At 38.0% G+C, this 22,851-nt stretch overlaps 1 protein-coding gene across 1 annotated transcript in view; it reads left to right on the top strand.

Moving 5' to 3' along the window:
• The window catches only part of NBEA (neurobeachin), a 4,581,458-nt gene that overhangs the window by 934,596 nt on the left and 3,624,011 nt on the right, over window positions 1–22,851 (top strand). The window contains exon 12 of the mRNA XM_044072852.1: window positions 13,209–13,897. Coding sequence (XP_043928787.1) covers window positions 13,209–13,897 — 689 coding nt within the window. The remainder of the gene's footprint in view (window positions 1–13,208; window positions 13,898–22,851) is intronic.

Here is a 22,851-nt window from a genome sequence, read left to right as displayed (position 1 = left end):
ATATTCAAAAGCTGTCATGTCATTTTTTAAACTATTGACATTATTGATCTATTCACCAGTAAACCCCACTCTACTGGGTTGGATCTTTTTCATTCTGCTCTGTTGGAGGTAACCCATTTTGATGATACTCTCATCAACTTTGTTACAGAACTCAGAGAGTTTATTCTCTATAATAACTTCATTTTCTTTGAAGGGGAATATTTTACACAAGTTTTTAGGGTGGTTATGGGAGTGGCTTGTGCTCCGATCTATGCCAACTTGGTCATGTACAGTTGGAAGACATCTTATATTCTTGGCTCGGTCTTCCAAGACTTGGCAGATTTATTTACACTACCTTGATATTTTTATATTTTGGACAACTTTTCCGGGTAGAATCATTGACTTTATTTCATATATACACCACACTGGCATGTTTCTAAAGTTTACATATCAACATTCCACCGATATGGTTAATTATTTGGAAGTCATGTTTTACAAGGATGTTCCTGACAGTTGTTTTGTATCTACTGTTTAAAGGAAGCAAAGGTTTTCCTAATACTTAATTACAGGTCAGTAGTTTGTCTGACGGGTCTGAACTGTCTGCAAACAGCTAAAGTTAACTTTGAACCTAACACACCCTAAGTATTCAACTGCGGTACCACCTTTATCATTCTTATAAGAAAAGCGCAGTCCAGGTCTGAACTGTCTGCAAACAGCTAAAGTTAACTTTGAACCTAACACCACTCTTAAGTATTCAACTGCGGTACCACCTTTATCATTCTTATAAGAAAAGCACAGTCCAGGTCTGAACTGTCTGCAAACAGCTAAAGTTAACTTTGAACCTAACACCACTCTTAAGTATTCAACTGCGGTACCACCTTTATCATTCTTATAAGAAAAGCGCAATCTGGGTCTGAACTGTCTGCAAACAGCTAAAGTTAATTTTGAACCTAACACCACTCAAGTATTCAATTGCGGTACCACCTTTATCATTCTTATAAGAAAAGTGCAGTCCGGGTCTGAACTGTCTGCAAACAGCTAAAGTTAACTTTGAATATGTGTCGACCTGTTTGAGCCAATATTCATTTTCCCCTGGAGAGCACTCTGCTTTGGCTTGTAAGCAGCCCCCCCACCCCACACACGCACACACACACACACACACACACACACACACACACACTCTCATCTTCCACTTTCTCTCTTATTCTCTTCTGTTAGCAAATAGTATCCATAACTGATCAATACTGTGTGTTTGTTAACTTAAACTGAGACCACAGTAGCTTACTGATACAAGGTTATCCTGTTTTTCCACCTGAGAAATGGTTAAGAAATGACTTACAGTTTCAGAGCAGTCCTTGGTCAATTGTGATTGTTTCTTAAACACAAACCTGTCTTTGCTTTGACTCATTAGCAGCAGTACAAAGAACTGCCTGCTCATACCCTTGTTCTCCCCTCCCCCTTCCCTGTTTATTACCTTAAGACAATCCCAAAGTTAATAAATATTACCTGTGGCAGGCACCATTTTTAAAACTACAACCACCCTTGTCACTATCATATGTTCATTTATCAGTTAACTCTGTTACCTGATTGTTTCCAGCCCCTCATAAGAGCAACTAACAGGGTCTCTACCCCCTTTGCTCCTCACCCTGCCCCCTATTCCCTCCCACCCCCAGTGGTCCCACCTTTATTACACTCACAAACCCCTCCCATCTTTCCAATAGCCAACCACAGCACTAACCCAACACTACCTCCACCATCTTCCCACCACTATCACACCTCCTCAACTAACATGTACAAGCATACCTTACCTATGCTCACTGCATGCACTCTCTTTGCATATCTTATATCCTACCAAAGCTCCATTATCCCCCCACTCAACCACTACCACTGTACTGCTACTCACACCACCACTCATGTCTCACCCTCACTCAGCTGCCCTCCCACCAACTCAAGAACCATTCCTATGTACCCCCCACATATTCTACCAACTATATTACTCAAACATAAAGCATCCCTACAACTTAACATAGTAACCCTCCCGCCATACCTATTACCCACAGAGCACAATCATAAAGTTCCCCTTATAAACAAACACATTCAAAAACTGAGAAAACTAATAACCTCATGCATATCAAAACTAGCCCTAAGTGGAGGCATCCACCCCAACCCTGGCCCTACCATCTCCAACCCCAGTCCTCATAATCAGACTAGAAACCACAACTTCTCCCATATTACAGCCAATAGAAAGCCAAGTGACTTCCTTCTACTAAGCCTAAATATTAGAAGTATATCCAACAAAGTCCATAAACTCCATACCAACATAGACTTGTACTCCCCAGATATAGTCATCCTGACAGAAACCTGGCTAAAACCTCACATTACCAGTGAGCAAATACTCCCTACAGGTTAGGGCATACTAAGAGTAGACAGGCTAAACAAGAAAGGAGGCGGTGTAGCTGTAATATTTAAACAGCATCTAAACATCCAGATCTTAAAATCATCAGCTCCACAAATAGGGAATGAAGAAATAATATATACCAACCTCAAAATAAACCAAAACAAAACCATCAACATAATTGGATGCCACTTCCCACCTGGCCAAAACATCCCTCCACTAGAAAACCTCCTCAGCTGGTCTACCCACCATCTCCGCCAATAAACTATCATTTTAGGTGATTTCAATATTGACTGGCAATCCTGTTCTGGCAACCATCCAACCCACCATGTAAACCATCATGGCTTCACCCAACTAGTCCAGTCGCCAACCAGGATAAATAAAAACTCCATTAAGCACACTACCCTGGACTGGATACTAGTCAGTAAGAGCCCCCAGTCATATATAACAGGCTGCTTATCAGACAGCCTCAGTGATCACTCCCCAACATTCCTACTAAAAAAATATTTATACCAAGCTAAACCTGTCATCTACCATAAAATACGTAAAAAACTAAACTTTAACCCACTCACATTCATATCATCCCTCAAAGAATGTGACTGGCATTCTCTAAAGTACCTCAGTCTTGATGACGCAGTTGAATTTTTTAATACTACCTTCCTGAGCATCCTTAATTACCATGCCCCCATAAGACTTTCCAGAACCAAAGCACAACCCTCCGCATGGCTACAGAAAAACACTAAGTCAGAAATGAAAAACAGGGATAAAGCCTGTGAGCACTGGCGCAAATCCAAAACCCCCTCAGCTAGACAGAAATTGGACAAATCCAAAACTAATCAAAGAACAAAGGGTTAAATTAGGAACATTTTTAAATATTTCTCTAATTTGTTTAAAAAGTTGACAGAATGAAAGGATTTGCATGAAAAAACATTTTCTGAATTATATGAAGCATGAAACTCTTAAATGTCTAGCATTATTGACTGACTGTAATCCTTAGTGATTTACTAGAAAATCAAAAAATTTATGAGGAACATGTTAAATATATGCAGCAAGATTAGGGATGTTCTATGCAAAAGGGACAGTTAAGAGGTACAGACAGCAAGCAGAGACAAAGTGCTCCTCTGTAGAACTAATGGCGTTTAAAGGAGTTAGACACATTGTTCTGACACACTTTCTGTTTAGTGTAGCAGAGCGAGATTTTAATAGCTGTTCTACCTTCTTTCTCTGTTCTTTGTTGATTGGCCTGCTTTCTATTAGTCCCTAGCATGATAATCAGTTTTAACAGTGCAGTGCTTAGTGGTCCTTAGCATACTTTTGTTAAGCACTCTTAAGCACAGTACTGTTAATATTGGGTCTCACACTATGGACGTGCTAAGGATGTTTATCTTTTTCCTAATTTCAGAGAGTAGTTGAGGAGCTCCATGTAATTTCTGTTGTTCAGACATCCTGATTCATGCAGTTCTACAGCCAAAAACAGTCAACTCTGAGCAGCTATTGGTTGCTGTGGGATCATGTCAGTCGCCCTGCTAGACATGGGTCCAGGAAAGTAAATACTGTGGGAAGAAATAGTCAGGGAATTGTTATGGGTAGGCTTGCATAGGCCCTTGGGCCAACAGTATAGGACCAACTTATGAACCTATGAACATGGTATGGCTATCCAATATACAACTGTACCTAACCCTACTCACATGTTTGTTTGAAACTATCATTTATTAAACAAACCTCACTCATGTAAATATACATATAATGATTTATAACAAAGAAAAAAAGAAATAGGTCCAAACCATGTTGTAGTCCTACAAAGCAATTTACATTAAGCAGCAACACTGGTACTGTGAGTGTGATTCCATTTCAAAAAGACAAATCCAAGGCAAACAAAAGCACTCTCAAAAAAGTGAAAGAATTTGAAAAATGCATAAATCAAAGCACCCTGCACACTGAAGGAAAAAATGGCATCACAAACAAGCAGATGCTACCCCCATGGGGATAAACCTGCCCTTTCCCCTCTAACTTAAGTATATTGACTCTACAGTCACAAAGTCATAATGTATATATATATATATATATATATATATATATATATATATATATATATATATGTACATATATATGTGTATATGTATATATATATATATATATATATATATATATATATATATATATATATATATATATATACATATATATATATATATATATATATATATATATATAGGACTATTTACTGAATTCACTGAATTCACACTTTACCAAAACACAAACGGTCGCGGACAGTTTAGCGAAAGTGCTTTTTCATCAAAAATGCACTTTCGCGAAACAGTAATAAAAAAATAAAAAACATAACAAACTAAAAAAAAATAGTAATCACCTTTATGCAAGACCCCCCTGCTCCCCCACACCCCCCATTTTATATTCTCACTCTGAGATCGCACTACAGTGGGGAAAAGGGAATTCTCCTTTATCCCCACAGTGACGTGATCTCACCAACAGCGCTTTTACAATGTTTTTTTACCTTTTTTATTTCTGTTTCGCGAAAGTGCATTTTTGATGAAAAAGCACTTTTGTGAAACTGCGAGAGCGTTTCTGTTTCAGTAAACTGTGAATTCGGTAAACAGTCCTCGACCTATATATATATATATATATATATATATATATATATATATATATATATATATATATATGAATTTATATGTACATATATGTAGAGAGAGACAGAGATGTCCTATACTTGGAATTCTTTCCTTTCCAGTTACTGGTTATTTGGTACTTTATGTCTGCTATCTTTAACAGACTGTGTACCTTATGGTTTCTTTTAATGATTTCTTCCCATTTCTAGTTCTGATAGACAGCATTCTCTCCTCTATTTTTTTTAATTCTACATTATATATCTGTTTCCATTCCTTTTCTGATTCTTCCCATATTTGCCAATGTGCAGTTTCACACCAATTGTATTACCCTGAGGTGGCTGTTACCACACCTCCAGCATCACTTCTTCTCTTCCTTACCTAGTTTCTCAAAGGACAGCAGAGTTCAGTATCAACCATTTAGTATTCTTGAACGTAGAAACACGCTGGTTATACACAGCAGTACAATTGCATAAATACTTTAATCTTCGATAGCAGAGAAGTAAATGATTTCACAGCCAATAACAGTTGCTTCATCAGACTACATATAAAATCAAAATACTCATTTTATATTTGTGATGCAATACAAACTGTCCAATCACTGAGATACTAATTAACACATGAAAAATGTAAAAGGGTAAGTACACATTTGTGAAAATGCTTGTAAAAACTATATCTACATACATATATACATCTAGGAAATATATATACACACACATATATGACCAACCTACAAGTCAGAACTTAATAGGCACATGCATTATACTTATAAAGAATAACAAAAAAATATATAAAATTTGTATTTAAAATATTATAAATTCAATGTTTCAAACTCCTTGATTTGAGGGTGGGTTTAAGCGACATCCTGCTATTCAAACCAGGAGGTCTGTCAGCATTAAGCAGCAGTATCCACCTCTGCTCAGCCTTCTCGGTTTTATTTCTAGCATCACCTCCCCTCATACTCATCTTAACAATCTCCAAAACTAGAAACTTAAACGTATGACTCACACCTTCCTTTTTAACATGCATGGCTAAGGCATTACCCTCTTTACAATTTCTTATATCTCTGAGATGTTCTAGGACCCTTTCCTTAAATAAATGATTAGTTTTGTCTATATAAAAAGAATAACATTCTGTGCAATAACAAAAATAAACAACATTCTTCTTTGTACAATCAGCATAGAAGTTACAACCAAGGGCGCCCGCAGGCAGGTGCAAGGGGGTGCACTTGCACCCCCTGGAATTTGCTGACAAGTTAATCTTTTAATTTAAAAAAAAAAAAGTTTTTTTTTTTTTTAGGGCGTTCTTCTTTAAGAAGTCCAGTCGCAGGCGTGCTGACATCATCTCGCGCAGTTTGCGAGCGGGAACTAAAATGGACAGTTTAGAGGATGCTGTGACATCATCACGCGGGAACTGAAACAGACAGTTTAGAGGACTTTACTAAAGATGGGACCCTTGCAAGCGAGCGGGAACTGAAACAGATGGAAGATGGGACGCTTTAATGGAACAGGAACTGAAACGGGCAGCTTTAGTAAGGTGTGTGTGTGTGTGTGTGTGTGTGTGAAATGCCCTAGGAGTTACATGGTGGTGGGTAGAGAATAAGGCCTGAACCCTGTACCTTGGGCCCAAGTGGCAAGAGCCTGAATTCCCTACCCACCACCATTTGTAAAAATGTTGCAGGTTTTCCCCTCATACTTTTTCTGTTCCTCATAAAATCTGTGGTTTCTGTATTTGTGTCCTTGTTGCCTGACAGCTACATGTTCTCTCATTTGATTCTTGGCTGTCTGGAGTGTTTCTCCCTGGGCCTCTGCTAAAAATTAGCTTATTTTCCAAGTCAGACTTTCCTGGTTAACAAATGTTAAAAAAATGGGCACTCATTTCAATATCAGACTTCATATTCTTCAGAAAGTGCATGGTAACAAAAGCTTTTATTCTAGCAATTTTTTAAGTGTACAAGATGGATATTTGAAATGTATCCCTGTCTTTGGGACTGTATCCCCCCATTATTGGCTTCATCCAGGTTTTGTGCTAAGGTTGAGAGCTATGGTAAGAACTGAATTCACTGAATATGTTTGGGGGCTGTATTCACCCAGTATTGGCTTTATTCAGGTATTTATTGGCTTCATCCAGGTTTTGTGCTAAGGTTGAGAGCTACGGTAAGAACTGGATTCACTGAATATGTTTGGGGGCTATATTCCCCCATTACTGCCTTTGTCTGGGTGTTTTTTGCTAAGAGGTTGAGAGCTATGGTGAGAACTGAATTCACTGAATGTTTGGGGGCTGTATTCACCCATTATTGGCTTTGTTCAGGTATTTTGTGCTAAGAGGTTGACAGCTGTGCTATGGTGAGAACTGAATTCACTAAATGGTTGCCATTTAAGTTTCAGTCTTCCTCTTTCACAAAACAGCTGATTTGGCATAGTGGTATGTTGCTCTGACTGTTTTGCACAGGGTCCCCTGGGTTCAAGATGTGGCAGTGAAATCTTTGGTGGTAACGCAGCATTTTATTCTAGCAACTTTCCAACATTATACAAGCAATGTTTAAAATGTGTCCCTGGTTTTTGGCCTTTTGTCCCCCCGCCCCCCCAAATAAATTTTGGCTTTTTCCAGATTTCTTGTGCTGCAAAGTTCAGAGATACAGCTGAGTGTTGAGTAGATTTTACGAGCTGAGAGCTGCAGGGGAGCAAAAGTTTAGTGCTGCTTATGTTTAGTCTGCTTGCATTGTTAATAGCACAACAGATAGTGTCTTTGCTTTTGATGCTGAAGGCTGTGGGTTCTACTCCCACAGTAGGTAGATGCATTGCTGATACTGTACTATGTTGTAAAAGGGGTGGATGCTGCAGTCCTTTTGGTAAAGATACCTAGTAACTATGAACCTGTTATCAGTTTGCTATCCATTCCCTATTGCGGTATTACTAGCTTATCATTTTTTTATTGCATGCAACAAAGGCAATTTATTCTTCAAGGGTAACAGGCACTTTATTTGTAGATTAAACAATGACATATAAAGCAGCAACCTCTTTATTAGTTACAAATTTCTTTAATGGGGATTTTACTACTTCAGAGATTGTGCATATTTTTACTGATACTGGTGGACTATAGAAGGTTAAGTAGACTTTTTATGATGGAAATGTTCTGAATTGGGCAGTTTTGTCATTGGTGTATGCATTTTGTTTCATTGTTTACTGGAAAAATGTTCAAAACAATAAATTTAAAATGCCCTCTAACAACTGTACTGTATTGTACAAGGAATATAATGTAATACAGTCAGGAAGGTGTATCAAAGAGCATGTGTATGTTATGTTCGAGGGGCCTATGATTTTGAAGACAGCCCAGAGTTAATATTTATCTGCCACTGGCAAAATGTATTTTCTTTGAATGTGGGTTTCAATGCTGTTTCAATGCATGTGAGTTTCAAGGGCAGAGAAGTTTTAATGTTAGTCTATTTTCATTGTGAGACTGCATTGCTTTGTTTAACAGATATGTATTAGGGTTTGTGCTGTAAAATGCAAAATAAAACTTTCAAATGAAATCCTAAATCATCGCAGAAGTAAAGCAGTATGCACATTACAGTGTTTATGGTAAATGGGGCAAAATAACCAAGGAATGGGACATTGGAATGGCTGCAGGGGGAGGCTCCATTTGACCATGATTTTGTGAGGGGGGGCTAGCAAACTCAGACAGCCCCAATTGAACTATACCTCTCAGTTGTCCATATCTTTGCAGAATGAATAGATATTTGCTTCTTATTTTTGGTTTGTTCCTCATAAAATTTGTGGTTTTCTAGCAAATCATTTAGGAATGAAGTCACTAAATGACACAGTTTCAGACGTCATAACCTTCAGAAAAATGCATGCTAATGCAAGACTGTCTTAAGTTTATACAAGAGCAATTTTTAGTAGTGTTTGTATGTTCCCCCAATATATTTGGCCTTGTCCAGATTTCCTGCATTAAGAGGTTGAGAGGTACGTGCAAAGCACTGTAGATTAGGAATATCCAAACTCTCAATTGTCCCCAATTTTGGCTCAAAATGTTGCTCTCCCCTAATAATCCCTCCTCCAAAATGGCAATTTTGGAAGAAAATGTGGAGGGTTTACAATTGTATATAACTAATGATCAGAGTTATAGATTACTTTTATTTCAGAAATGCATGTAAATGCTCTTATTTTGTTGGTTGCTCAAGTTAACAATGTTAATACTAAAAAGGTGTCCCTTTTTTGACAGGTATTTTTGCATCACATTTTGGTCCGTTTTTCATAAACTTGTGGTTTTCTGGCAAATTAGTGGCAAGTCATTAAAGATTGAAGTTAGAAAATAATGGCAGACATTTGAGTTTCAGATTTTATACCCTTCAGAAAATTCGTACTAATGCAAGATCTACTACTATTCTATTATCTAAGTTAATAAGAGCAATATTTAAAAATTGGCCTTATTTTTTGGGCCTGTGTCCAACTTCTAGTTCTATGTATGGCTTTGTCCAGATTTCTTGCTCTGAAGTTGAGAGGTATGAGTGTCAGAGCCATCACTGTCAGCCAGAGACATTTCAAATTATGACATACTTATTGCACACCACCCTCCATTGTAGTGGCTCTGGATGTATCCAAGGAAGGCAAGGAGCAGTTATGCAGTGTAAGTGTGCAGAGTATTCCCCCATCCAAGGTAGATCACAAATACAACCGTGGCTTTTCATCTGTCCTTGATTTTGCAGAATGTTCTGGTTTTCTATCAGATTTTTATACTGTTGATTTATGCTTCTTATTATTCAGGAACTGCATGCTGTCACAGTGCCCTGTTGCTCTGTTTAAGTAGCCATGGTTTAATGAACATCAGGTAAGCTTGTCGGAGATTGTAAGATGCAAGTAAGCTTTAGTAAGCATATTGTTAAAGAATTACCAGCACTGAAAGCCTTTTCGTTGTTGCCATGCAGAGAATATTTACATAACTAGATAATGTATAAGCCTTGGTTATTGAAATGCATATGACAGTATTTGTAATAAAAGGACAGGATTACAGTATTTTCAGAAGCTCATTACATTTTATTGGAGACCAGTGTCTTATAGCAGTGTTTGTGTGTTAGTACACTTAGTTGGGTGGCTTTAATGGTATATGGTAAATAAGCATTGCTACCTTACTTAAAAGCCAAGCCCTGCAACAACTAGGTAAGCTCCACACTGAAGTCAAAACACAATAGCTCTGGTGGGTAAATGTACTCTGTAGTAATCAAAAAAGGCAAATGTTTGAAATAACTACAGCTTATGTGCAAACACAATAGGTAGTGATGAAACAATGCTCTGCTAAAAATGCTTTAATGCTCCACATTGCTGAGTTGCAGATCAGTTATTATCACTGGCTACCAGGATTTCACCCACTTCAGATCAAGCACGGTGCCGTTCAATGCAACCTTCCCAGAACTAATTCAAGTCTGACCAGAATTATTTTGTGTGTGTATAAGAGGGAGGTAGCATACCCCTCAGCTGTCCAGGTTTTTGCAGAATGTCCAGATTTTTGCCCCATATTCCTCCTAAAAAGGATTGAAGTTGCTAAATAATGAGACATTTCAGTTTTAGATGTCATATCATTTAGAAAAATGCATACTAACACAAATCCTGTTACTCTTGCAATTTTCTAAGTTTATGAGAGCCATATTTATAATCTGTCTCTATTTATTTTAGGCTTTGTCCAGATTTCTTGCACTAAGGTTGAGGCCTAGAGGGTGTGGTATGTTTGTGAGAGAGAGGAAGTGAAATGCCCAAGTTAGAGTTAGCAGGTGGAATTTATTTTCAAGTGCATTTTCAAGGAACTGTGAGTTTTAAGGAAGCAAAGTTTACTGCTGCTCATGCCAAGTCTATTTACAATGTGCAACTGTTTTGTTTAGCAAATGGTATCTCTATTGTGGTATAAAGTTTTAAAGCTATGTTAGTAGCACCACAAGTAGAATACTTGCATCTTAATGTAGAGGCTTGAGGTTCTATTCCTACAGCATGTACATTTGTATGCTGCAGTCCTGAGGATGTCCTCCTTTGGATGAGATGCCTAATAACTATGAACCTGTTTTTCAGCTTGCCATCCATTTTCTATTGTAATATACCAGCTTACCATTTTTTTCATTTAACATAGGCAATTTATTCTTTGACAGCAGCAGGCACTGAATTTGTAGATGAAACACTGAAATATACAGTTGTTTTCTAGCAACAACATCTTCATTAGTTTCATATATCTTTAATGTGGAATTATTCAGATTACTTTTACTTCGGCAGAGACACTCAAACAAGTGTTGCTGTATAATACAAGGGATATAATTCAATTATATATTATAATTAATACAATCAGGTAAATCAAAACTTTTGCATGGCCCTAACAGTGTGCAAGGAGCTTATTGCTTGAAAACAGTTCAAAGGTAAATAACCTGCCACTGGCCAGATGCATTTTCTTTGAATGTGGGTTTCAATGCTGTTTCATTGAATGTGAGTTTCAAAAGTAGAGAAGCTTTAATGCCAAGTCTGTTTTCATTGTAAGACTATTGCTTTGTTTAGGTTTAGTAAATGTCTCAGTGTTTGGGCTATAACGTTTGAAATAAAAGTTGTAAATTAAATCCAACTGCCTGTAATCATTGTAGAACTAAAGCATAAAACAGTATGCACACAGATTTGAACAGTGTCTATGGCAAATGGGGAGAAATAGCCAAGTAATGGGACACTGGAATGGCTGTGCGGGCGGGGCTTGGGGTGGGTGGACTTGGGCGGGGCTTTGTTGGCAGGGGGCGGGGAGAGCTATGTGGGTGGGGCTCTGGATTTGCACCCCCCTGCAAAAAATCCTGCGGGCTCCCTTGGTTACAACTAATGTGAAAACCTAACGTGGGGTGTACAAACACTGCAGATCTGTGAATATAGGTACAGGCTGTACACCTCCTGCAGCTATATGTCCCTAGTCTATCAGATGTAGTAGTTCCCTGGGTGTCATTAGTCTTATAACATAAGTGTCTTTTCAAGGATTTATTATTTTGGAAGGAAAATTAAGGTGTATTACCTATCAATCCGTCTAATTCACTTATGGTGGATAAAATATCCCAATTATTCTTGATGACATCACAAACCACTTGAGTATTACTGGAGACAGTAACAGGCACTCTAACTATGTCGTCTCTCATACGTGGCTCAAGGAGAACTAGTGTTCCACTATTATCTGATCGAGGCTCCATGTCTCTCTTGGTGTAGTAAGGTGCACACCTATCTTGCCTGTGTTTCCATACTTCTCTGATCTCAAAATCAATGTCATGCTCTTTATAGCCTCTATCTATAAATTCTTGTTTCAACATGCCCAAGACAGCTCTCAATTGTTCATCGTGGTTATATAAACGCATAATGCGGTAAATCTGCCATTTTAATACATTCCGTTTAGTGTGTTTCGGATGCATGCTCTTGTTGTGTAGGAGATTGTTCTTCCTTATTGGTTTCCTATATAACATTGTTGAAACCGAACAGATGTCATCTCTAGCCACTCTTTCATCTAGAAACTCAATATTAGTCAGGGAATAGTTATGTGTAAACCTAAGAAAGGTATTCAAAGTATTTATATATCTCAAGAACCCATGCAAACATTCTTCCGTGTCATTCAATAACAAAAAAATGTCATCTGCAAAATGTTTACACCAAACTATCGAGGTACAGAAAACATTGTTAGAGAAAATATACTGTCTCCCATTGAACTAGCGATAAATTGGCGTAACTATTGGCACAGGCTGTGCCCATTGCCACGCTAGTCTTCTGTAAGTAATGTTTCTGATGGAAAATAAACACGTTATTCTCAAGTATAATCTCAAGTAGGGTGCACAACAATCTAACTCTGTCATAACTCATGCCCTTACTTAACTGTAAATCTGTAATGTTCTCAATGCCCCAAGAATTAGGGATCCTGGTGAAAAGTGATTCTACATCTAGAGTTACAAAATAACATTTAGTATCATTAGATTCAAGTTGATCATTCAGTTCTATCAAAAAACTCTTAGTGTCCATTAACACAGTCTCACATTGTTCAAGAATCGGGTAAAAATACTTTTCTACAAAAATGGACAGTGGCTCAGTGGCCCAACCTCTGCTTGATACTATTAGATGCATGGGAGGATTTGTTTCACTTTTATGGATTTTGGACAGTCCATACAAAATAGGTTTGGTTCTTTTCATTTTCAATTCTATTATTTTTGTTCTCTGAAGGTATAGTGCAGAATGACATTGGTCTTCATTATGAATTTCTTTGTAAATATCGTGAGCTTGAAAACAAACTTTATAAATTCAAATGGCTGCAATGGCAGCATTTTCACTTGGAAGCTCTCTTGCAGCACAATATAGCCCCAAGAGGGCTACGTGTATTGACAATGCCTAGTTATGGCCGGATGTACCCAGTGCTTTTAAGACGCTGGCAATTACTCAGTTTAGAATGTAGTGCAAAGTATATGCAACTACTTATTGAGTTTTTCCGACCATCTGAGAATAAGTTGCAGAATGAGATTAACATGCTACAAAATGAGATCTGCGACACATACCCGATAGAGGTCATAGGAGATAGAATGGAATCTCTCTATGAAGCTATTAATGGTTATGAGAAGAGACTCTCTGTAACTAAGACATGTAAATTCCAGAGAAATCTCTTTGATTTCCGAAACGGGAATGTCTTTTCTTGGGCTAGGGACAGACAGCAACAAGCCTCTATGCAACATGAAACAACAACTAGACGCTATGGGTATGCGAGAGGAGGTGTGACAGGTGATTCAGCCCCTCCCCACTTGACTTCGTCTTTATTGGAGAGCAATGCTGACAACAGAACTTTAAACTTACCCACGAGTACGGGAATTCAGATGGAGGTTAATACAGTGAATACAGACACTACCTCACATGAGCGAGAGGTTATATCTGACAGAAGTATAACTACAAATTAGGTAGTTAGGCATAGTGAGTTTGCACAAGATCCATCAGCTACGGGTACGAATACTAATTCTGCGACAATATCAAACTTTTCACAAGGACATTTTTTATTGAACAATCTGCTTCCCATAAGAGGGAGATCAAGAAGTCGGGTGAAAATGGGGCGGATACTTCGTCAATCCAGCATAGAGGAACCTGCAAGGACAGGCAAAAAGGTGAGACAAGCCTAGTCTTTAATATTTCCACATGTGTTAACTGATGGGCAACTTCAGCTTTTGAACAAAGGGCTGAGTTTTATACCAGCACAGAAAGCTGATTTAACTGATATTCTACAAGATCTTAGAATGTTCGGAAGAAATCTTACGTTGAAGACTATGTTCAAGGGTAATATGAGTGAGCAAGATGTTTTTAAAAAACCTAGCACTTTCATTCCACCTGCGCACTTAGGTATAGACACATTTGTGGAAGTATGCGAAAGACAACTAAGGGAGAAATTTAAACATGAAGTAAGATCTACCTTTTTCAACATGACGCCAGATGATTATGTAGCCCTACAGGAACTGAAGAATTTGTCTTCACTAGAAATACGACCTGCCGACAAAGGAGGTGGTATTGTTCTTTTAGATAGTGATATGTATTACAACAGTATGATGCTTCTATTGAGTGATGCTGACACTTATGCTGCTCTATGAGCTAATGTAGTTAAGGGCATTATAGATAGAATAGAATTTTTGATTTTTCATATTCTGACTAGCCACATGATTAGTGAACCTATTTTTGAATATTTTAAGGTGGAACACCCAGTGATACCCAAAATCCATAAAAGTGAAACAAATCCTCCCATGTGTTCAATAGTATCAAGTAGAGGTTGGGCCACTGAGCCACTGTCCATTTTTGTAGAAAAGTATTTACACCCAATTCTTGAACAATGTGAGACTGTGTTGATGGACACTAAGAGTTTTTTGATAGAACTGAGTGATCGACTTGAATCTATTGATACTAAATGTTATTTTGTAACTCTAGATGTAGAATCACTTTTCACCAGGATCCCTAATTCTTGGGGCATTGAGAACATTACAGATTTACAGTTAAGTAAGGGCATGAGTTATGACAGAGTTAGATTGTTGTGCACCCTACTTGAGATTATACTCTAGAATAATGTGTTTATTTTCCATCAGAAACATTACTTACAGAAGACTAGCGTGGCAATGGGCACAGCCTGTGCCAATAGTTATGCCAATTTATCGCTAGTTCAATGGGAGACAGTGTATATTCTCTCTAACAATGTTTTCTGTACCTCGATAATTTGGTGTAAACATTTTGTAGATGACATTTTTTTGTTATTGAATGACACAGAGGAACGTTTGCATGGGTTCTTGAGATATATAAACACTTTGAATACCTTTCTTAGGTTTACACATAACTATTCCCTGACTAATATTGAGTGTCTAGATGTAAGAGTGGCTAGAGATGACATCTATTCAGTTTCAACAACGTTATATAGGAAATCAATAAGGAAGAACAATCTCCTACACAACAAGAGCATGCATCCGAAACACACTAAGCGGAATGTATTAAAAGGGCAGATTTACTGTATTATGCGTCTATATTACTATGATAAACAATTAAGAGCTGCTTTGGGCACATTGAAACAAGAATTTATAGATAGAGGCTATAAAGAGCATGACATCGATTTTGAGATCAGAGAAGCATGGAAACACAGGCAAGATAGGTGTGCACCTTACTACACCAAGAGAGATATGGAGCCTCGATCAGATAATAGCGGAACACTAGTTCTCCTTGAGCCACATATGAGAGATGACATAGTTAGAGTGCCTCTTACTGTCTCCAGTAATACTCAAGTGGTTTGTTATGTCATCAAAAATAATTGGGATATTTTATCCACCATAAGTGAATTAGAGGGATTGATAGATAATACACCTCAATTTTCCATCCAAAATAATAAATCCTTGAAAAGACACATGTTATAAGACTAATGACACCCAGGGAACTACTACATCTGATAGACTAGGGACATATAGCTGCAGGAGGTGCACATCCTGTACCTATATTCACAGAGGTGCAGTCTTTGTACACCCCACATTAGGTTTTCACATTAGTTGTAACTTCTACGCTGATTGTACAATGAAGAATGTTGTTTATTTTTGTTATTGCACAGAATGTTACTCTTTTTATATAGACAGAACTAATCGTTTATTTAAGGAAAGGGTCCGAGAACACCTCAGAGATATAAGAAATTGGAAAGAGAGTAATGCGTTAGCCATGCATGTTAAAAAGGAAGGTGTCAGTCATACGTTTAAGTTTCTAGTTTTAGAGATTGTTAAGATGAGTATGAGGGGAGGTGATGCTAGAAATAAAACCGAGAAGGCTGAGCAGAGGTGGATACTGCTGCTTAATGCTGACAGACCTCCTGATTTGAATAGCAGGACGTCGCTTAAACCCACCCTCAAATCAAGGAGTTTGAAACATTGAACTTATAATATTTTAAATACAAATTTTATATATTTTTGTTATTCTTTATAAGTATAATGCATGTGCCTATTAAGTTCTGACTTGTAGGTTGGTCATATATATGTGTGCATATGTATATATATTTCCTAGATGTATATATGTATATAGATTTTTTACAAGCATTTTCACAAATGTGTGCTTACCCTTTTAAATTTTTTCATGTGCTAATTAGTATCTCAGTGATTGGACAGTTTGTATTGCATCACAAATATAAAATGAGTATGTTTGATTTTATATGTAGTCTGATGAAGCAGCTGTTATTGGTTGTGAAAGAGCTTACTTCTCTGCTATCGAAGATTAAAGTTTTTATGCAATTGTACTGCCGTATATAACCAGCGTGTTTCTACGTTCACATATCCTGCTTCAACATGGTTATTTCACCTGGAGTTTGGTTCTTTTCATTTTCATTTTGTATTCTTGTCTGTTGGTTTCACAGCTGTATCCATGCCTTTCAAGACTTCTTAATGCCTAAACGCTTCCTCTACCTTTTCCCAGCATTCTAGACATTTCTGTGTCTCCTTTATTTTATTCATCACCTCTCTGTCCTGCTTACCCTTTGGTCTCTGTATACCAAACTGACACTTCTATTTTATTTCCTAGCTTTCTCACAAATTTGTCAGTGTTCTTCCAAGTTTTCTAGCTATATGTAGCACTTTGTATTGTTTCTTTCTTTTTCAGTCAACACTCTTCATGTTGTGCTCACATTTTAACCAAGCCAGGTCCGTATGACAGATCACTTCTCATGTTTCTGATGATTTTTTTTTTAAGATTCAGTTTGGTTTATTTATCCCCTCTTCTTCCATCCTTATTTTTTATGATCTGCACCCACCATTCCCCATTTTACTTGTCAATTTTTTCCTTCTAAATCTAGATCCCATTCCACTGCAGTTATTATCTGAACATGCACTAGGATCTCAGCAATGATCCTGTCCAGACCTTTATTTTAGTTTCCCTTTGTCTTTTTCTTTATCTCTTTATCAAAGATGGGTGTTGTAAGCTAATACAGGTCTATCTCTACTAGGGGCCTGTGTTTCCATGTCTTTCTATTTGTTTGAATTCTTCTTTATGTTTGTTCCTGTCATTTTTTAATTTTCCATTTGAACTATTTGCATATTTTGTATCTATAGTATGCATTTTTCCTTGCTTGCCAATGGTGATTTTAAGATTTATTTTTTTCTTGAACTTGTAATCATTGTCCACATTACTTGCCAATGGTGATTTTAAGATTTATTTTTTTCTTCAACTTGTAATCATTGTCCACATGATGTTTTTCATTCCATTTATAGTGTGCACTTTTTCCTTCCAACCATTTAAGTGCTGACCTCTGTAGTTTTCTTCTTTTGACCCTTTCTTTTACCTGTAGATGTAGATATCTAGCCCCTTGTCTGTGTGCTATACCTGCTTCTTAGTTCTGCTTTTCCCATACCTATCCAGACAATTTTCATGGCATTGTGTTCCAAGCCTACAATTTTCCAGAGTTTATTCATATTTTTTCACCTGCTTATTCTACTCAGGGGTGGCCTGTGCTATTGGACTGCTGGACTGCAGCCCCCTCAGCTGTAAACAGCTGCAAAGAAAGTAAAAGAAGTAAAAAAAATTAAAATTTGCGCGGATAAAAAAAATAAAAAATTCACGGACTTTGGCACATGCGCACTAGTCCAGACTGCTGCTGAGACAGTCTGGAGCATGCGCAGACTGCCTCAGCAGCAGTCCAGACTGGGAAACATGTCAGAGCAGAGATCCCAGAAGTCTATGCAGTTTTAACTGCGTAGACTGTCGCTGGAAAAAGATCAGACTGCAACGTCGGCAGGCTGGAGTCTCGTCGGGGATCTCGCGTGGTGGATGTGCTCCAGGAGTCTCGTCAGGGGATCTTGCGTGGTGGTGTCGCTATGGATTTAATGGCCCAAGGGATTTGGAGTTAATGGTGTCGCTATGGATTGGATCTCGTGGCCCAAATTTGGAGTCACTATGGATGGGGATCTACTGAAGGGCTTGTGTGTCGCTCCAGGTAAGCGGGACAGCTATGGATGTAATGGTGTGTGTGTGTGTGTGTGTGTGGGGGGGGGGTAGCCCTTTACAAAAATGCTTTAACAGCACCACAGTGTATGTTTTGAAATTCACTGTACTTCCTTTTAACAAATGCCTTTTATTTGTTGAAGTTGTTAGATTCACATTTACGTGTCTTACACTTATGAGAGGGAGCTAAACTGGTATGTTCTCATGGTGACAGTCCTACAGCAAAAATGACAGGTGCAAAACTGCATTGTTTTAAAAAGACAATGAAACAGGTAAAAAGGAAAAATTAATTTTACCCATTCTGAAAGAGAGACTGAGAAAGCTGAGTGTAGCTATGTCATTTTCTTCACTAGATGCTGTGAGGGGACTGGGGCAGATACCCTTTTATTTTGGAAGCAGTACCTTGCTTGCTGTTTGCCAGACAATGCCTTAATAAACTAGCATTTTAAACTCCAGCTACTCCTAAAATGTTTCAGAGGAGAACATTACAAGGCCTGCCTATGTTTATAGATGACATTTTAATATGAGAAATCATTAAGGATGAACATGGTGCATGTTGAAGTCCCTCACGTAAGTCTGAATTTGTAAGACTGAAATTAAATAAGTAGAATTCTTGGACAGAAGCAGCTTAGCTTTTTGAGATATTGAACTAATAAATCTAAGGCTAGGTCACACCCAAATGATGTGGAAACTATTACACAGCTTAATCAACCAGAGAATCTTCAAATGTTGAATAGAGTTCTTGGCACGGTAAGATATTTTGAGAAATGCATCTGTTGTGCAATGGGACAGCCATTGTATGATCTGTTGAAGAATTGATTTAGGAGCATATTTAGCAGTGCTTGCTACATCTAAACACTTCAAGGAACTGTTAACTACACCAGTCTTTACTTAGTATGGCATTACCAAACAATTTCAGTCGATGTTAGCAGTTATGCAATATAGTGTAACTGCGTGTAGAAGAGGTGAAGCTAGTGGCATGACACTGCAGAAGATGAAGTGTAAAATGTATGCTAGACTAAAAAAGAATGTTTAAAGCTTGTTTGAAGTGTGTTTAAAGCTCTGAGAAGTTTAGAAAATTCTCTTTGAGATAGGGTGAACAACATACCTCTCAACTGCATGGATTTTCTTGGACTGTCAAGACTTTTGGTCCATATTTTGGTCTATTTCTCATAAAAGTGTGGTTTGTGGTAAATTATTGGCAAATCATGGAGGACTGAAGTCAGAAAATAATGGTAAACATTTGAGTTGTAGACGTTATACCCTTCAGAAAATTCACATTAATGCAAAACATATTTATTCTATCAACTTTCAAAGTTTGTAATAGCAATATTTAAAAAAGTGTCCCTATTGCTGCCTTTGTCTTCTCATTATCTATGGCTTTGTCCAGATTTCTTGCTCTTATTTCCTTTAATGAACAGCAATTACTTAAATAATGTCCCATTTAGGTTGCCAGTGAATTAATGCTCCTTTACATTGTCAGCGAATTTTGATACAATTTATGACGTTCTTGAAGAATACAACCTCTGGTCTTCCCTAAAAAGAGGTCTTTGGCCTAATGGAACTACCCCGTGAACCAAGCGTAAGAATAAATAAATAATGCCTAAACTGTTTAGCAGTATGTCTAATAGTCTTTTGCCGAGCAATATATCTCAGTCATAGAGTGCTTCAGCAGTTCCTAGTATTGCAGAAGGCCCAAAGCCTGCAAAGGGATTTAACCATTCTGGTAACATCTTAAGTAAACATTATACACATGGTAAATGCTTAAAGGATTTCTTTTATCAAAGAGGGGATGTTATATGCAGGCATATCCACAGTGATGTCCGTAGCTAGCAGTGAGAAAAAAGTACTTTTTCCCTGCTAGAGCAAACTAGTGTTTTGCTAGGAACTAAACAAGATGGGCACAGGCAAAAACCAAAATAGACTATAGTATGCCATGTGGTGATATTATGTAATAATTCTTTGGCTGCCTAGCAACACTGTGGCATAGACGGATAAAGACTTGACTACAGCCCAGGAAAGTAGAGTTTGATTAATTGCTCTCATGTTTGTGGTGCTGGCATGGAAAGATGGGGTGCCCATCCTGAGAAGGAGAGCATGTACTTGGGATCACCTTGCCACTGATCCTTGCACAGAGTGGGGGTGCTTTTCTTAAGGGAGATCAGTTTAGGGCACTGTCTGAATTATTGTAGTTGCAGGATGAAATGCCAGCATGTTCTACTGTATGTTTATTCCTGGATATTAATGGGTGTGTGTTGGGGTGGTGGGCATTGGGGCACTGGCAGATGGATATTAATGGGTGTATGTCAAGGTGGGGGCATTGGGGCATTGGTAGAAATCACTCCTTGGCAACAATATGATGCTGCACCATGAGCCTCAATCTCTTCAATTGCCCAGAACATGGGTCATGAGAACGTCTGGGGAGGTAAGGAGTGTCTGCTAAAGCAGACGGATGAGAAGAGACCCTGGTTGCAGTTGATGGTCAGTCATGAGTTCTTAGCTACTTGCTTGATATTACTAAATGATGTGAATTTCACCTTTTGTCTCCAGTGGCAAAAGTTCAGACAAGATGTGCAAGTCAGAAAGAAAGTTTATTACGTTACATTCATTTTCTGGAATGGGTTGGTAGGCCTATTGCATACTAATAAAAATGCTGGAATTTAAAACAAAGACAACCTTTGTATAGAGAGAGGGCTAAATCAGAATCTTAACTCTGGTCATGAGTCCACATTTCCTTAGTATCATTATATATCTAATATTTTGTGTGTGTGTTTGTGTGTGTAAATGCCCCAGTTGCTAACTGGTGGCTAGAACAAACTCATGGTGGTGTATACCTCAGGCTTGAACCCTGTACCTCGTATGCAGGTGTTAAGGACTTGAATTCCCTACCCACCACCATTTGTAAAAAAAAATAATTGCAGATTTTTGCCTCATATTTGATTTGATCTGTTCCTCATATCTGTGGTTTCCAAAGGTTGCTATGCGTGATATTTGATGGTGCAGTGGTAGCATCGTTGCTTCACAGCTGCAGGTTCTCAGGTTTTATTCTTGGCTGGGGTGCCTTCTGTGTGGTCTGCATCTTCTCCCTGTGTTTGTGTGGGTTTGCTTTTGTGTCCTCCCATGTTACAAAGACATGTCTACATTATTTCTTCCTGGGCCTCTGCTGAAAATTGTTTTTTTGTTCCAAGTCAGACTGTCCTGATTAACAAATGTTAAATACAATTGACAGGCATTTGAATTTCAGACTTCAGGTTTCTGAATGTTTAATTCCTTACATATTTAATGGTGCAGTGGTAGCATTGTTGCCTCACAGCTATAGGTTTTCTGGTTTGATTCTTGGCTGGGGTGCCTTCTGTGTGGAGTCTGCATCTCATCCCTGTGTTTGTGTGGATTTGCTCTGGTGTCCTGCCGTTTTACAAAGACATGTGTCTGCAGTATTTCTCCCTGGGCCTCTGCTGAAAATTGTTTTTGTTCCGTCAGAAGTAAAATTGACAGGTATTTGAATTTCAGACATCATATTCTTCAGAAAATACATGCAACACAACCTTTTATTACATAGTAACACAACCTTTTATTCTAGCATTCTTCTAAGTTTATAAGATGAATATTTGAAATTTGTCCTTATTTTTGGGACTGTATTACCCCATTATTGGCTTTGTTCAGGTTTTTTGTGCTAAGGTTGACAGCTATGGCAAGAACTGAATTCACTGAATATGTTTGAGGGCTGTATTCCCTCATTACTGGGTTTGTCCAGGTGTTTTGTGCTAAGATGTTGACAGCTATGGTGAGAACTGAATTCATTAAATGATAGCCATTTAAGTTTCAGTCTTCCACTCTTTCACAAAGCAGCTGATGTGGCATAGTGGTATGTTGCTTTGACTGTTTTGCACAGGGACCTTGGCATTAAAATGTATGGTGGTAACACAGCATTTTTCTTTCACAAAGCAGCTGATTTGGCATAGTGGTATGTTGCTCTGACTCTTTTGCACAGGGACCTTGGCAGTAAAATTTATGGTGGTAACACAGCATTTTATTCTAGCAACTTTCCAAGATTATACAAGCAATGTCTAGTGTGTCCCTGGTTTTGGACTTTTGACCGCCCCCCCAATAAATTTGGCTTTTTCCAGATTTCTTGTGCTGCGAAGTTGAGATGCAGTTGAGTATTGAGTAGATTTTACAAGGAGCTGAGAGCTGCAGGGGAAGAGAAGTTTAGTGCTGCTTATGCTGAGTCAGTTTCCATTGTTAATAGCACAACAGGTTGTATACTAGCCTTTGATGCAGAAGGTTGTTGGTTCTACTCCCACAAGGGGTGAATGCTGCTGTACTGAAAAAGTTAAAATACTAACTATGAGCCTGTTATAAGTTTGCATCCATTTCCTATTGCAAA

The sequence above is a fragment of the Protopterus annectens genome, chromosome 5.part1, assembly GCF_019279795.1.
Source record: "Protopterus annectens isolate FY-2018-M chromosome 5.part1, PAN1.0, whole genome shotgun sequence".
Taxonomy (NCBI): Eukaryota; Metazoa; Chordata; order Ceratodontiformes; family Protopteridae; genus Protopterus; species Protopterus annectens.
The sequence above is the reverse complement of the archived record's forward strand: the minus strand, read 5'-3'. Positions and strand labels throughout refer to the sequence as shown.